Here is a 17572-nt window from a genome sequence, read left to right as displayed (position 1 = left end):
CAGCAGGGGCCAGCCTTACCTCAAGAGAGGTAGCTGAACCCGGCCGGGCCGGCGTGGCTCAGGGGTTGAGTGTCAACCTATCAGTCAGAGGATCAGGGATCGATTCCTGGTCAGGGCACATTCCTGGGTTTCAGGCTCGATCCCCAGTGGGGGGTGTGCAGGAAGCAGCTGATCAATGATTCTCTCTCATCATTGATGTTTCTGTCTCCCTCTCCCTTCCTCTCTGAAATCAATAAAAATATATGTTAAAAAAAATAAAATGAGAGGCAGCTGAGCATAGAGGATTTCTCACTCTGGGACCATGGGCAAGTTAGTTCTTTGTTGCCTCAACTAACTAACTAACTTCCTTCCTTCCTCCCTTTTTTTCTTTTGTTTTGTTAATTCTCACCTGAGGATATTCTTTCCATGGCTTTTCAGAGAGAGAATGGAAGGGAGACAGGGAGGGAGGGGGAGAGAGAGAGCTGAGAGACACACATTGATTGGTTACCTCCCGCATGCACCCCAACTGGGTTGTGGAGTGAACCTGCAACCCAGATACAAGCCCTTGGCCAGGAATTGAACTCCCGACCTTTTGGTGTGCAGGCCAGTGCTTTAACCACTTAGCAACACTAGCCAGGGCTAGCCTCAGATTTCTTATTGGTGCACTGAAGAGAAGCTACTCAAATGACCTATCTACAAGACCTCTTTGGCACTAATGATAGAAGATTCTAGATGTGAGAGCACAAAGGACTAGGGCCCAAAGGCAGCTTGAGAGAAGGTCCTGGGGGGAAGGAGCTTCAGGATTTTTTGCAGTTCATAATTGTCATGTAATGGGGTGGCAGTTAGTGTGAGCTATCAGTCAGTTTCTGCCCTTTGGTTGGCATCTTTCTCACTTAGGAGGAGAAACAGATACCTTTAGCTTTGCTAGGGCAGGTATCAGCAGGCTTGAGAGCCAGAAGGGGATTTCTTTTTTTAATTATTATTAAAATACATTTTTATTGATTTCAGAGAGGAAGGGAGAAGAAAAAGAGAGATAGAAATATCAATGATGAGAGAAAATATTGATCGGCTGCCTCTTGCATGCCCTCTACTAGGGATAGAGTCTGAAACCAGGGCATGTGACCTCCTGGTTCATAGGTCCACGCTCAACCACTGAGCCATGCCCGGCTAGGCTGGAAGGAGATTTCTAAAGGTAGAGAAAATCTCCCGCTCAGGGAGCTGTCAGGCTTTGAGCTTAGAGAAGGATACATTTTTAGAATGCCTATCAGGACATTCAGAGTCATCAAGGGGGTGGGAAAGAGGGCTCTGCTCATGTAGTATGAAATAAATTATGCTTTTCTGGAGGACTATTTGGCAATATCTAGAGAAATCACAAATGTTGACAGCCCTTGATTCACCTATAGGACTGAACGCTGTGGGGTATATTTATAAACATCCATATATATAAGGAAATTGATTATAGTATTTTTTATAATTTCAAAACAACAATAAAACAGGAAACAAATTGTCCAACAATAGAGAGGTGTGGTGCAATTATGGTCCAGCCTCTCAATGGACTTTGTGGTGATGGTTTAGAAGAATGAATGAATGGATCTCTGTGTGCTGATGTGGGACAATCCTTAAGATATACATGAATGACCAAGGTACAGGACTTAGCAAACAGTGGTCCCAGGACAAATCCGGTTTTGTGGCCTGTTTTTGTTTTTTTCCCTTTACATTTAAAAAAAAAAATTTGATTTCAGAGAGGAAGGGAGAGGGAGAGACAGAAACATCAATGATGAGAATCATTGATCGCTGCCTCTTGTACGCCCTCTACTGGGGATTGAGCCCGCACCCTGGGCATGTGCCCTGACTGGGAATTGAACCGTGACCTCCTAGTTCATGGGTCATTTTTGTATGGCCTGTGAGCTAAGAATGGTTTTCACATATTTAAATGGTTAGAAAAATCAAAAGGAGACTATTTTGTGTCACACAAAAGTATAGGAAATTCATATTTAAGGGTCCATAATGTTTTATTGAAACAGCCACATGTACTCATTTATGTTTTGCCAATGGCTGCAATCTTGCTGCTACAGAGTTGAGTAGTTGTGACAAAGTTTAAAGTAGTATCTAGCCCTGCCTGGCCAGTGTTGCTCAGTGGTTGAGCATCTACCCTCTGTATATTTATTTTATTTTTAAAGTCAGTTGGGGATTTCAGTTTGGATATTATGGAACATTCTTTGTAACTTTATGCCTTTTTTTTTTTTTTTTTTTTAATGTTCTCAAGCAGGAGAAACAAGGCCTGGTTTGAGGTATATCTTTCCAGGCAGGGGTACCTGCCTGTCCTGTGGTCCTGCTGTGGAAACTAGTCCCTTCATCTTTAGTGCCCCAAGTTATTTGGGCCTCTGCTGGCTTGGCTGGCCCCTTCCTTGCTGGCTTGCTTCTCTAGAAAGTGAACTCTGCAGACTGCTGGTCAAAGGCAGTCAGCCCTGGCTGCGAGGTCCTGACCGCAGCGGCCTTCCTTGATACCCCAGAACAATATCCCCATGGAGAGCCTGTGCAGTCTGTCTCTCTGGTTTCATATTTGAGAGTTTTCTCTTGCTGGGGAAGGGCAGAGAGGGATTGGCAGCCCGGTCCTGCTTGAGTGACTAAAAGAGCTGGTGCAACCAGAACACCAGCTCCCCCAGGAGGCCCCTTTGGAGGAAGAGCCTGGTGGGAAATGGCAAGGGTCACAAGAGGGCTGGGATGGCACAGTGGGCTGGATTGGCCACTGGAGGCCATGTGGTCCAAATGGCTCATGGCTCAGAAAGGAAAACTGGGTTTAGAGGAGAAGGGGGATTTGCTTGAGATCCTCCAGCTAGTAGGTTAGCAGAACTGGTGAGTAAACATGAGCAGTTCAGATCTAGAGCTGGGACATTCTTTGCTCAAGCTAACCACATTTGTGAGGATGAGAATCTCCAGGAACTGTGGACTCTTGCCTGGTCTGCCTTGCTTTATGGTCAGGGGTTATATATACCCATCTACCTGTTAAATTGAGCCCTTACTGAGGGCAGAGCTTGTATCTTACTAGCTATGGCCCCTGTGTACATAGTAGGCTTGGTAAATGTTTACCAGTTGAGACATAGAGTGATTGGAACACCCAATGAGTCAACCAGAAACCCTTTGGGGATTTGTTAACAATGCTACCTCCTCTACAGCTTCCCACACCATGTGTTGTCTATCCTGGACACCAGGACTCCTTTTTCCTAGAGTATACTTGCCACCCCTATGCTTAGGTTTATGTCAGTTTCTTGGCTGGCCCCAAGGCACTGGGCACTGCTAGTGTCAACACTGGTCAGCCTTTGCTATGTGTGCCAACCCAGAGGTCTGATCTACCAAAGTTCAGGGCTCCTTGCCTTGTGGCAGGTGAAGCCATGGCTGGTGCTTCCTCTCTAGAATCCTCATCAGTCTGTGGAGCTATTATCACATACCATACAAGAAACACTTAGTCTTTTCCAGCCACTCAGCTGGATGGCTCTTCTTCGCTTGTGTATACCAGAGCAGTGCAGCTACTGGCCATATTCAAATTTAAATTAAAATTATTAAAATTAAATGAACCCCAAATTCAGTTCTGTAGTAACACCAGCCATACCTCAGGTGTTCAGTAGCCAAATGTGGCTGTGGCTGCCATACTGGGCAACACTGATGTGACACATTTCCATCACTGCATAGAGTAGGTGATTTTGCCTTCCAGGGGACAGTGGACAATGTCTGGAGACATTTCTGGTTGTCATAACTTGGAGATGGCATGCTACTAGCTCATGGGTATAGTGGGTAGAGGCCAGAGATAATACTGGAGGTAGAAATTCAAGCCATGGGGTTTGTCCCATCCTATGGCTTTGGAAGTACCTTTCCACAGGTCTCTTAATCTGCTCCAGAAATAATGTGGGCCAGACAATGGGCCTAAAGTAGAAAAGAAGGTATCACCCCAAATCTGTTTTCATTTCTCTTCTCTGACTCCAGGAACCCCAGATGGGATTGCTGATGTCTCTTCAGCAGAGAAAAGGAAACCAGACTTGCCAACTGGTTTCAGAAGGAAATCACTATGAATACTGGGCAAAATACAGACAGGAAGCTCATATAAGGGTGTGGCCAGGCATTGGTCACATCACACAAAGAAGTTCAGGTTAAAAACATTAGATATAAAAACTGTTTGCAGTGGTCTTGCTAGGAGACTATGCACAGAATTGCCTTTTAGGAGCTCTGTAGTATGTGGGAGATTGTTTTAATGCCTAGCCCTGCTTCTACCAGGACCTAGGAGTGTGTAAGAGAAAGCCAAGGAGGGTTCCTGCCCTCAGGAGTTGTTTTTGCCCTGCCAGGACTCCTTGGTATTTTCTGGGAGAAAGGTCAGATTGAATGAGTCAATAGTCTGAATAATTTAATATCTAGAAGGTAACACAACTTTCTTTTTATTTTCTTCAAATGTGTGCAAACTTGGGGCCCAGCCTTTGGCTCCCAGACCTTTTGACAGAGTGAATGAAAATGAAAGAACAAAGTCCATACGGCTGGTGAATCAGATCAAGTGACATCTCTCTACAACCAGAAAAACTGGCCTGGGCCTGCTGGACAGCACTGGGGTCAGGGTCACTTCCAAGGAGAGGTGGCTACTTCAGTAGGGTCAGGGTAGGGGCACTGGGAAAGATGGACCTATCACATACTTTCCACATTACTCTTTAGCTAAAGACAGTGACCCCAGGAAACTCCCTAACAACTGTGTGCCCTGGGAAGGTAGCCAGAGAGGGATCAACTGAGAGACTGGGGGAGGAGCTTAGAGGGAAGATCTCAAGCAGGGGCTAATGCCCAGGGTGGGAGCCCTACCTGGATCCCTGGATGGAACCCTCCTGGGGCCAAGGACAGGCTGAATGAAGGCCCTGAGGCCCTGAAGGTGATGTAGAAGGAAAGGAAGTGTAGAGCTGCGAGAGAGGAGGGAGCCCCTAAACACAGCCATTACCAAACAGAATGCATCTGAAGGCTGGGCCCAGGCACAGTCTTCACTTGAACCTGGCAGGCAGTTTGGGAGTTGGGGAGAGTAGGGAAACCAGATGTTCAGGATGAAGCTTTCAAAATTTTAGGATAGAAGAGGATGAACTGGGACATTCTTAAATGGCAAATTGTTCAAGATGGTTGGGAAGCTCTTAGAAATGAGAAAATGGTACCCATGAGGAAAAGAAGGCAGTGACTAGAAACTAATATAAGTACCTGAAAAGCCCCCTATTGACAGAGATTGGAAAACAGATGGAGTGCTCACTTCAGCAGCACATACCATATTTTTCTGTGTATAAGATGCTATTTTTTTCTAAAGCCATTAGACTGAAAATCGAAGGGCATCTTATACATGGAAGTCAGCCGAGGAGGGAGCCACAGGGGTTCATGGCTGCCCATACCTTGTCAAACAGGCTTCCTCCAATCATGAGCCTTATTATTACTGACGTCAGCTGGTGCCATAATTGGAGGTGGAAATGGAGTGTGCAGATGCAACAGGGACCTGAGTATTCTGAGCCCATAAAGATGTCAAAAAATAAAAAGATAAATACCAGTAAGCGATTGTCTTACTCTGCAAAATTCAAACTGAATGTAATCAGCTATGCAAAAGAGCATGGAAATAGAGTTGCAGAGAGACAATTTGGACCTCCTTTCACTGAGTGTATGATCAGACAGTGGAGAAAACAGGAAGAACAACTCCTTAAGATGCCAAAAAAGAAGAAGGCCTTAAGAGGAAAACCAGCAAAATGGGCAAACTTGGAGCAGAGGCTTAAGACTTGGATTATGGAGCAGCACCAGAGTGGCTTACTGAGTATATATTGTCAACCAAGCTTATTCAATGTCAGGCAAGAGTGTTTGCAAGTGAAATTAACATAGTTGATTTTACAAGAAAGACAAATGGTGCTTTAATTTCATGAGGAGAGAAGGGTTGGCCATGAGAACACGAACAAAGTTAGCTTAGAAAATGCCACCAGTTTATGAGGATGATCTCACATATATAGACAGTGCCTCAGAAGACAGCAGTGATACAATAGAAGTTGAAGAAATTGATATGTCTGGAACTAATAGTGAAGAAGAGAGCAGTGATGCAACAGAGGCTGAATAAAGTGATATGCTGCATAATATAGTACTGGTATGTAAACATTACCTGCAGTAATTACTAAATAAAAATGTGTTCTATTTTATGTTTAAAGTATTGATTTCTTAATTTTGGGTTGGAAAAGTGGGGGGCATCTTATAGATGGCATCTTATACATGGAAAAATACGGTATACTAAAATTGGAACAATAGATTACCATAGCCCCTACACAAGGATGACATGCAAATCCGTGAAGCATTCCATATTTTTTATGTTCATAGCAGCATTATTTATAATAGCTAAGATCTGGAAATAGCCCAAGTACCTATCAGTAGAAGAATGGATAAAAAAACAACAACTGTGATTCATATACACAATGGAATACTATGCAGCTGTAAAAAAGAAGGATCTCTTACCTTTTGAGACAGCATGGAGGGACCAGGAGAGTATCATGTTAAGTGAAATAAGCCAGACAGAGAAAGACAAGTATCACATGATCTCACTCATATGTGGAATCTAATGAACAAAATAAACTGACAAAATAGAACCAGAGACAATGAAGCATGCAACAGACTGACATATTTTAGAGGGAAGTAGGGAGGGGAAGAGATTAACCAAAGAACTTACATGCGTATATTCATAGCCCATGGACATAGACAATAGTGCAGTGAAGGCCTGGAGAAGGGGTGGAAACAGGGTAGAGGGGGTCAATGGAGGGGAAAAAAGGTGACATCTATAATGCTTTCAACAATAAATATTAAATAAATAAATAAATCAGTTGGGGTAGTAGGGGGAGAAAACAGATGGAAAGGAGGACATGTAACTAAACATGAAGGTCGTATATGGTGCAGAGTGAGCTGAAGCTTGCAGTGAAACTCAGGACAACCAAGAGGGCTGTTCCATGTATTTGGAAAAAGAACAAAACAATATCTGGTGCTGGAGGCCAATGGCATAACATTAGGATGGGCAGAAAGAAATGGGAGGGACTTGAGTCCTGTTTTGTTTCCATTTTTTCTTTTGAACTTGAAAAAGTAGGACAGATGGTAATAGGAGGGACATGAACCCCAAGTTGGGTAATTCATCTTCTAACCTTGGCAAGTTCTCCTGGATTGCTGAGGTTATAGTTGGTGACCTACAGGATGTGTTAGAGACAGCAGAGGGCCTGGGGCCTAGAGATGACTAATATCCATTTAGCAAAAAAACAAAGGAGGTGGGCTCCACAAACTACTATAGACAAGGCTTGTAAGCACTTAAAAAAGCTCTTAGGAAATGGTTTGTCACTGGGCTTGATTGGGCTCACTGGGGATAAGGCATACCCATTTTAGTTTATTTTTTTAATATTAGACAAGTATTTTTGGATTTTAGGTAAGGTTTTGATGTAATCTTAGGACATCCCCTGACCACCTGGTGATGTTAGCATGTTGATAACCACTTAAAGATTCTACTTGGGAAGGATTCTTCCCCACCCCCAACCCTAGACTTATGGAAGGGCTCTACTCTTGTCTTTGTTCTGTTCATGAATTCATGTTTGAGGGCTCTACTGATGGTGATGCTGGCTGAGAATAGGCCAAGAAGAATAGGCCAAGAGCTCCATAGACTAAAACAGGGGCCAACTCTGAAAAGGTGGATTTTACCAGGGAAAAGTGAGAAACTGCATTTGGGACTAGAAGAGTTAACTGCGCAGATGCAGTCTAGGGCTTGTGGCTCAGTAGCAACATGGGTAAGAAGAACTCTTAATTTTTTTTGCGGATTGCAAACTCCATATACATCAGCAGGAGGATGTAGCTTCCAGAAGAGTTAGTGTGGGTACAGGCATTGACAGACACTCAGTGGGTTCTAGGGATGTGATACTCCAGGTTCCCTTAGCCTAACGCTGGGAAACCTAACTCCTACAGGCAAAAGAGATGACTCCCACCTCTGAGTTCTTCAGTTCTGGAAAATTTCATTTCTTTTGTAATTTTCTCCCCTCTATTTTTCTGTTCTTTTGTTCTGGAGCTCATTATATGTCATATTTTGGAATTCTGGAGTTGATCTGATTTTTTCATCTTTTTCCCCCTGCTATTATCCATCTCTTTATCTTTCTATTTTCTGGATAATTTCTCCTGAACTTATATTGAGTTTTTAAATTTCATTATTAATAATTTTCATTTCCAAGAGTTATTTTTCCCCCCTGAATGTTCATTTAAAAAAATGGCATCTGATCTGGTCTAATCTGATCTGCTTTGAATCTGCTAATACCGCTTTCTAGTTCCATATTCCAGAAGTGTGTTTACATATATTAACTGCTTTTTGTTTTGTTTTTGTTTTTTTTTGTCCTCTTCTCTTTGTTCTTGGTGGTTCATACTATTTACAAAATCCCTTTACTCTTATTTCCGTGGGCTTTGGGAGGGAGCAGAGTTTAATCCACCTTATTTAACTGAAAGTTTATTCTTTCATTTAACCTTTACGTATCCTTTTATTTGTTTGTTTTTTTAATCCTCACCCAGGTGTGAGGATATTTTTGCCACTTATTTTTTAAGAAAGAGTGAAGGGAGGGCAGGGGGAGAAACATCAATGTGTCACAGCAATTGGTTGACTCCTACATGCACCCTGACACGGAACAGGAATCAGACCTGCAACCCAGGTATGTGCCCTTGACTGGAATCGAACTTGCAAACCTCCAGTGTATAGGCCAACACTCTAACCACTGAGCAATCAGCCAGGGCTATCCTTTTGTTTTAAATATGTCATTTTAGGCACATTTTGATGTGATTGATGGATTTTAAAACATCTAATATGAGAGTCTGAATTTTGATCAGGGAATTTAACCCATTATATATTTACTACTAGAGGCCCGGTGCATGAAATTCGTGCATGGGGGGGGTGTCCCTCAGCCCAGCCTGCACCCTCTCCAGTCTGGGACCCCTTGAGGGATGTCCGACCGCCCTTTTAGGCCTGATCACAATCCAGGACTGCTGGCTCCCAACTGCCCTACCCTGCAGGCCTGGCCCCCCCAACTGCCCTCTTCTGCTGGCCCGGTTACCCCTAACTGCCCTCCCTGCTGGCCTTATCTCCCACAACTGCCCTCCCCTGCAGGCCTGGTCCCCCCCAACTGTCCTACCCTGCAGGCCTGGGTCCCCCCCAACTGTCCTCCACTGCAGGCCTGGTCCCCCCACAACTGCCCTCCACTCAGGCCTGGTCCCCCCCAACTGTCCTCCACTGCAGGCCTCGTCCCCCCCAACTGCCCTCCCCTGCAGGCCTGGGTCCCCCCCAACTGCCCTCCCTTGCTGGCCTTGTCTGCCCCAACTGCCCTCCCTTGCTGGCCTGGTCTCCCCCAACTGCCCTCCTCTGCTGGCCTGGTCTCCCCTAACTTCCCACAACTGCCCTCCCCTGCAGGCCATCTTGTGGTGGCCATCTTGTGTCCACATGGGGGCAGCCATCTTTGACCACATGGGGGAGGCCATCTTGTATGTTGGTGTGGTGGTCAATTTGCATATTACTCTTTTATTAGATAGGATAATTACTATTACATTAGGACTTCTGCCATCTCATTTCATGCTTTATACTTCTCATGTTTTCTCTCTGATTCTTTTTTGCCTTCCCTATCCTTTATTGTGTAGATTGAATTTTCTCTCTCATTTGAAAGTTATATGTTATTTTTCCTTTGTGTACCCTAACTTACTATGCCCCAAAGGTTCCCCCGTCACTGTGTTTTAAGAGTCTCAACACCGACCTGTCTCCTCCTGCTCTCCCCACCTGTGCTGATCCCTCAGCAACTCAGTGGAGGAATGGCAGCCCCATCCAATTGCCATTTTGTTCAGAACTGGACAAGGCTTGTTCAAGGCTGTCCTAGAGGGGACTCCAGTGCTAAGTGGGGGTTTGATTTAAATGACTTTTTAAAAGGTCCCTGACAATCGCTTCTTGGCCTTTTGGCTAAGATCAAGTGTAGTAAAAGGTCCTTGAGGTTTTTGGGGGTTTTTTTTCTTGTTTTTTTTTTTTTTTTAATGTATTTTATTGATTTTTTACAGAGAGGAAGGGAGAGGGATAGAGAGTTAGAAACATCGATGAGAGAGAAACATCAATCAGCTGTCTCCTGCACACTCCCCACTGGGGATGTGCTCCAAACCAAGGTATATGCCCTTGACCGGAATCGAACCTGGGACCCTTCAGTCCCCAGGCTGATGCTCTATCCACTGAGCCAAACCGGTTAGGGCAGGTCCCTGAGGTTTTGAGCAAGTTCTGAGTATGGTAGGTTCTTATAGGGGAGTGAGAGAGAATGGACAAATCCAAGAGCTCTCTGAGACTTCTGTTCTCTACTTTGCTCTTAAGTGCTGTGTAGAATACTGCCCCATGACAGGCAGGAAAGAAATGAGAGAGGGCCTTCGGGAGATGATAGGGAGGGCTGGGGACTAGGTTGAACGGGCATAGGCACACCTCATCCAAAGAGGCAGCTATCACTCAATCCCACTAAGTCGTTATCAATAGGAATGTGGGTCCAGGATTGCCAGAGCTTCTGATTTTCAAGAGAAGCCAGGAAAACAAGTTTTCTATGTGAAATCTTTTGATTTGTATATACTGGCTCAAAAATGTTTATAACCCCATGCAGGCCAAACATCATGTCTGCAGACTGGATCTGGCCCAGACACTGCCACCCATGACCCCTCCTATGATTAGTCAATGATTCTGTCCTTGTCACTCTTGACATTTCTCCCTTCTGGATAAATGTCCCCCAAAGGTGTGATTTCCTACATCCTTCTCTCAGCCACCTCTTCTGGGCCCCTTTACCTTGAGTGCCATTCACATTACCATGTGCTCTTTCTCAAGGCCATCATTCTGTTAAGCACCGTGACCATCCCCCTTGTTTGCATTGTTAACTTATCTAGTAAATGAGTAGTATGAAGGTAAACTTTGTTCTTGCCCCATGAGTGTAGGCATGTGACGTGGGTTTGGTTTTCTTGGAGCCTGTCTGCAGCCAGAGCCCATGAGTCCTTGTTCTTAGAAGTACGAAAAGAGACTGCCTGCTCTCCCGCTGGGGCATGGACACAAGCACCCTGTGCCGGGCCCCAGATCCCAGTGCCTTGGCCTGCAGAGGGCAGGGCTTCAATGTGGTCCAGAGCTCAGAACCTGTGAGCCTCCTTCGGATGGCCCCTCCTGCTGGCCATAGCCTCTGAGGTGCTCTTGCCCTGAGTTTCTTTCCTGTCTGGCTCTGCCTCTTGCCTCATTCTGCCGGAGCGGCGGGAGCCTGTGGCAGCCTGCAGCTTTATATACATTGCACAGTTGATGACTGATTCCACAGTAGCCCCTTGATATGGAAGTGAAACAGCCAAACCTGGTGGGGCCTGAACTTTTGGTGACAGTAAAAGTAGTTATGCACACTGCCAAGGAAGGAGAAGTCCTCTCTGTAGCCAGGCTATGAAGAAAGCTCTTGCCTGGCCTGGTCCCACGTGGCCTCCAGGAGTGGCTCTGATAACATGTCTCACCACCCCTACCCCCCAACCCCCGTTTTTTCTTGGTGACAGCTGGAAGTAGCAGTGGTCACAACTGAAAGAGCCAAACATTTCTACAGCCCCCAGGACATTCCTGTCACCCTCTACAGCGACGTGGATGAATGGGAGGTCAGTGCTGGAGATCCCCAGGGTTGTGTTCCATCATGTGTCTACCAACAGGACAGGACTGTACTCCTGCAGCCCATAGTCCTGGTGGCTGGAGCAGACAGACCAGGCTCAAGTCAGCAGGTAGGGCCCTCAAGGCAGAGTTGATGAAGAAAACAACTGTCTAGCTTCTGGCCTGTGGGAAGCCTGTAGTCTCCTCCCACCCCAGGCAGAGCTCGGCTTTGGCCCTGAGCCTGAAGTTGAATGACCTTGAGCTTATCTGGGCTGATACAACCACAGAAGAGCTCTGTTCCCCTCACCCTGTCTCCATGGCTCCCAACGTCAGGACTGTCCAGAGTGCCTCACTTCCCACAGCCTGCATCTGCTCTCCCTCAGAAGGGTGGGCACCGGCTGATTCACCAGACATTGAGTGTGGGCCTCACAGGGGTGCCCTGCAAGGCATTTTAAAATATTCTCAGCCTAGAACATTTCTGATTGGTCTGTCTTCCCCAATTCTCCTTCTCCCCCGTTTCTCACTGCCCCAGACATTTCTCACTGTCCACTGGCTTAGACAACTCAAGCATCCGCCTCAAGCAGACAGGGCAGGAATTCCCTGCCAGATGTCAGTTCTCTTGAAAACCAAACCATAAAGTGAATAGCTTGAAAGACAAGGGGCATTTGTTTTCTCAGGCCTGGTTTCTCTCAGGCTGTTGACTGCAGCCAATGCTCTCATCAGCTTAGCTGTGGAGGGGGTGGCAGTGGATTTGGGCAGGGTTGCTCATCAGGTGGTCTTCCTCCGGTTCCTGACTTAGTGTCCTTGGCCTCTGTTGACCACCCCCCCCACACACACCTCCTTCCCTCCACCAACAGAGTGATCTGCCCAGTGACCCCATTTCTTTCTCTCTGCCAGATGTGGAAGTGCCGGTCTGACCCAGTTCTCCACATTGACCTTCGGAGGTGGGCAGACCTTATGCTGGTGGCTCCTCTTGATGCCAACACTCTGGGGAAGGTGGCCAGTGGCATCTGTGACAACTTGCTTGTGAGTGAATCCCTGTGCCCTCCTCCCTCCTTGAACCTCCCTCCCAGTTTCCTGAGTTACAGACTACCTTTGTACAAGGTTCTCACCTTGGAATCCTTTTATCGTGGTCCAGTTTGCTCAGAACACTGTCCCTCTGCCCCCTACCCATCTCACCTATGCTCTGGCAAGTGGGCAGAAGGTGTGGTCCTAATGGATGGACTCGACTTGTGGGTGCTTTCTGAGGCTGTCCATTTCTCACCTGCCCTTTGACGTTCAGCTCTTCTCCCTTTGTCCTTCATTCATGGGCTGCCATTCTGTCGGTTTCCTGGCCTAGTCCCATTGCCTGCCTTCTCACTGGGATCTGGATATCCACATGAGCAACTGATAAGAGTGTTTACTTCTTCATGGATGTTTCACACACATTTATCTCTTCTGTATTTTAGTCACAGGTGGAGGTGCAGTTTTCCTATGTATCATGGAAAGCTGAGAGAGGAAAATAGGAGAAAGATAGGGCAAGAGTATGAGCTTATGGATGATGGAGGAAAGGAGCACAAGTTCAGCTGTATGAAGTGGGTATTGATAGACCTCCAGGGAGCTATTGTCCTTAAAGAACCTTTGTGTACTTGATCATCCTGGGAGGAGTTAGGCATGATCTCTCTCCTCCCTCTGCCTTATTACCCTCCCTTTACTCATTTATTGAGCTTTTACCTACCATGAACTGGACCCATGCTGACAAACACACAGAACACAGGGAACTCACAGTCTGGAAGGAGAGGGTTTTTGTTCACCCATTCAGGCGAGAAGGGAGCATGCTCTGGTGTGTGGTCTAGTCTTAAATGTTCCCAGTCAGTCCTTTGACAATAGAGTCACCACCTTACACAGTGCTAGGCATATATTTACTATATGTATGAGATAATTAGTAATTTTACTGTGACAAACAGCCAGGAGTTTTTCAGAGTTTAATATGGTGAAGAAGTGAATAACGAAGCTGGGTCAATATTTTTGGGGGTCAGATAGGTTAGTCTCCTCCTATGCTTGTTGATGGCACTTAAGGCACTTTTGGAAGAATCTACTAGTGATTTAAGCATCACTTGAATAAGAACACAAGGTGACCAGAAGAAAGGCAGCACACAGATTGTGTGGCCAGGAGCAGGGTAAGGGAGTGCAGAGATGGGTGAGCCTGAGGTAAGGGAGTGCAGAAGGCTTCCCAGTGGGGCTGGTGCCAGGGCTGACAGGGCAGCTGGAGCCTGTGAGCCTCCTGCCACTTTCATTTAAGTGGGTCAGAGTTGTATGTGCCCAGCGCTATGTTACCAAACCTCCAGGCTTCCTACTGCTAGTCAGCAGCTGGCTGATGTGGCAAAGCACTCCAAGCTCTAGGAGTTAAGCCCCGGCCTAAGCTGCTCTCCGAGGGCTTCCTCTTTCCTCCTGGAAGTTCTGCTTTCCTTTTTTCCTTGAAGCTGCCACTGCTCCTTGAAATCTTTGGAGTTCCCTCCTCCTGAGTTGGCTGAGCAGTGGAATAAGTTCCCAAGACCAGCCCCCAGATGATTTTCCTAAAAAGTTTCACTTGAAGGCAAATTAAAAAAAAATATATATATATATATATATATATATATATATATATATATATATATATATTTTATTGATTTTAGAGAAGAAAGGAGAGGAAGAGAGAGAAACACCATTGAGAGAGAATCATCAATCGGCTGCCTCCTGCATGCCCCACAATGGGGAATGAGCCCGAAACCCAGGCATGTGTCCTGACTGGAATTGAACCTTGACTTCCTGGTTCATAGGTCAGTGCTCAACCACTGAGTCACACTGGCTGGGCGAAGGCAAATATTTTAAGAAATTGCAAATCTTACAATGTATAAATTGTTACCATCCTTGCTCTGTGGCTCTGTCCTCTCTCAAAAGATGTTTTATCCTTATATCCTTTATCCTTTATCCTGGAAAAGAAGCTCACCCTGCTACTTCTCTCCTTCAGTTCTCCTTCCTTCCTTTTTAGTGCCCAGAACTTGTGGTGCTATTAGAGCAGTGTGCTGAGTGTGAATCTGTGTACTGGCCTCTGGGCCTTTTGTCATATGACCTGCCCTATGGCCTACTCAGTTCTTGGCCCCTTCTTTGTGCTAAACAGCCAAGCAGATCCAGAAAGAAAAGGTGATTTCCTTGGGTCACCAGTCTAGCTGGGAGCTGGTCTTCTGATCGGGATCCAGGTCTTCTCTTTGCCCAAGCAGATTCCCAGGGGCAGAACCTGAGTTGCTGAATACAGTGTTGGCCAAACAGAAGTGATGATGGGAACTAATGCCTTCTTTCATGCCTCTTGCTGCCAGAAGGTTTGGAGGAGCTCTGGTTTGTCCAGGAAGCCCTGAGCTTAGAGATGAGGTGGGAAAAGCAAGAGAGTGTGGGACATGGAAGGGTTCGGTTTCTGCTCTGGTCAGTGTGTTTTATTTTGAGGACACATAAAAACCCAAGCTCAGCCCCCACCCCACCCCACATGCAGTCAGGGGGCTCTTCTAGGTATACTCATGACTTCTGCAGAAGCAGCAGGTGTCATAGGGCCAAGAGGAAGTGCGACTAAAACTGTCCACTCATAGCCCGGTTGCTGAACTCTGAGAGACATTGGTGGGAAACAAATGCTGGTGTCTGGGACGATGCAAACAGCCAGATCTAGAGGCTGTGTGTTGTCCTACTTCCTTTCTGTCCCCAGGAGAGGGCAGGGTCACTGAGAAGGGTGGCATTGGTCCTGGCCTCTTCATTTCATTGTTCTCTGGACTCCCCTCTTTTCCTAGAGGGACATGAGACAGCTCACTGCAGATAGCAGCCCTCAGTCATCCTAACCTCATGGCTGCTTGTGACCCAGAGGATGGTGTGTAGGATTTGGAAGGGTTGGGGAGGGATGGTAGGTGGAACATCATGCACCCCCACCCCCACCCTTTTTCACAGACCTGTGTCATCCGGGCCTGGGACCGCAGAAAGCCCCTGCTCTTCTGCCCAGCAATGAACACTGCCATGTGGGAGCATCCCCTTACCTCGCAGCAGGTGGGCCAGCTCCAGGCCTTTGGCTATATCGAGATCCCCTGTGTGACCAAGAAGCTGGTGTGTGGAGACCAAGGTGGGCATCTGGCCAGGCTTACAGCCTGTCCTCATGGCCCATGGTCAGATCTGGATTAAGATCCCAGCCTGTTGTGACCTCAGGCAAAACCATTCTCCTCCGAGCCCAGCTTTCTCATCTGGAAGATGGAAATCATAATTCCTTCCCCCTCAGCGTTGTTAGGATTAAATGTTATAGTTCATGTAAGGTGCCTGATATCCCTAGCACGCAGTCCATGCATAGTTCATGACAGCTGCTGTAACTGTTTCCGGGTCCTGTCCTGATGGGTTTCAGAAGGATGTGATGGGTCTGGCTCAGGCAGAAGGTCCTGGCCTTCTCAGGCAATGGGGTCTGGGTGGAGCCCTCAGTGGAGTACAGGGTGGGATGGGAGTGGGGGGTGGTACCCTGCCTGAGTCTGCAGGGCCACAGCAGAACATTATTCCCTAGGTTTGGGGGCCATGGCTGAGGTGGACACCATTGTGGACAAAGTGAAGGAAGTTCTCTCCCAGCACGCTGGCTTTCAGCAGAGTTGAACCCAGGATCTCTCATGTGTGTCCTTCTGCACCCAGTGTGTTTTCAGGCCATGTCAGTGAAGGTGAACACTGGCAAAGTATGATGAGAATTCACCTTCGCGGAGTAAGGGTCTAGCCTGGGCCTGCTCCACAGTCTCCAAGGGCCCGACCTGCCCCAAGGTAAATTGGACCAAAGGCCCAGGTCTCAACTTGTTTCAGCCAGGAGACTCCCCACTATCTGGAGTTCCTCCCCTCCTTTTCCTGGGATGGTTCCAGCAAGCCAGAGGGGCAAGCTGCTGTATTGTCCCTGTGCCTCTGGGAGGGGACTGAGGAGTGACTAGCCAACCTGATTCTACATTGTGCCCAGGAACCACTGTTAGAAATGGTCTCAGCTGGAGATTCGCAGTGTGGTGGGCCCCTGGCCAGGCCTTTGGAACGTCAGCTGCCCTGCAGACTCAGGAAAGTCTTTAAGTTGGAAAGACCCTGACCATGCTGTAAGATTGGGGGTACTGGGAAATAAAGTGACCTTTTGAGAGACTCTTTCCTTCTTTCACGGCCCATCTGTGGTCTCAGAAATCAGGGGTGTTGCTAGGTGTGGGTGAGGAGGGATCTGGTGCTTGTTAGGCCCATGTCATACAGTGGTTAAGGCCAAAGGGCTCTGAAGCAAGACAGCCCCTAGTTTAAATCCCAGTTCTACCACCTGCTAGTAGTGGGATCTGGGCTCAGGACTCAGCCTTTCTGACCCTCACTTTCCTCATCTGTATTACTCTACCCTCCCAGAGTTATTAAGAGAATCAAGTGAGATAATTTGTGTAGAATAACTACCCCACTGAGTGCCTCCTACATAGTAAATGTAAAATAAATGGAAGTTAAAGCTATGTGTGTGTGTGTGTATCTCAGCGAATGTTCCTAACATTTACTGAAATAGACTGTCTCATTTTTGGAAAAATAAAATCCTGACCCTAAGCAGAGGTAGCCCTTTATGCAAGTGACAGGCACATGAGAGCAGGGTTGGAGCCTGCCCTGGAACTCAGTCCCCTTGCTTCCTGGTGCCTTCAATTGTTCTTGTGTGTTTTTTCCCTTAATTCTCACTGAGGACATGTGTATTGATTTTAGAGAGAGGGAGGGAGGAAGAAGAGGGAGAGAGGGAGAGGGATAGAGAGAGAGAGAGAGAGAGAGGGAGAGAGAGAAGCATCAATGTGAGAGAAACATCGACTGGATCGACTGGTTGCCTCTCGTACTCACCCAACTGGGGACCAAACCCACAACACAGGCATATGTCTTGACTGAGAATTGAACCTATGACCTTTTGATATATGGGAT

The 17572-nt window shown here is 46.8% G+C and overlaps 1 protein-coding gene across 8 annotated transcripts in view; it reads left to right on the top strand.

The window, feature by feature from the left end:
• PPCDC (phosphopantothenoylcysteine decarboxylase) overlaps positions 1 to 17126 on the top strand; it is a 39295-nt gene extending 22169 nt beyond the window's left edge. For 3 of the 8 annotated variants that reach the window (XM_080667134.1, XM_080667135.1, XM_080667137.1), the window contains 4 exons: positions 11557 to 11652; positions 12539 to 12667; positions 15590 to 15758; positions 16185 to 17126. In XM_080667134.1, coding sequence (XP_080523260.1) covers positions 11557 to 11652; positions 12539 to 12667; positions 15590 to 15758; positions 16185 to 16270 — 480 coding nt within the window. In that variant the 3' untranslated portion in view covers positions 16271 to 17126. Of the gene's footprint in view, positions 1 to 8544; positions 8682 to 11556; positions 11653 to 12538; positions 12668 to 15589; positions 15759 to 16184 lie in introns of those variants that run through there. The other 5 variants (XM_080667133.1, XM_080667132.1, XM_080667136.1 and 2 more) reach the window with 4 other exon arrangements.
• Positions 17127 to 17572: the final 446 nt, after the last annotated feature.

Source organism: Plecotus auritus (genome assembly GCF_963455305.1).
Source record: "Plecotus auritus genome assembly, chromosome: 1".
Lineage (NCBI taxonomy): Eukaryota > Metazoa > Chordata > Mammalia > Chiroptera > Vespertilionidae > Plecotus > Plecotus auritus.
The sequence above is the reverse complement of the archived record's forward strand: the minus strand, read 5'-3'. Positions and strand labels throughout refer to the sequence as shown.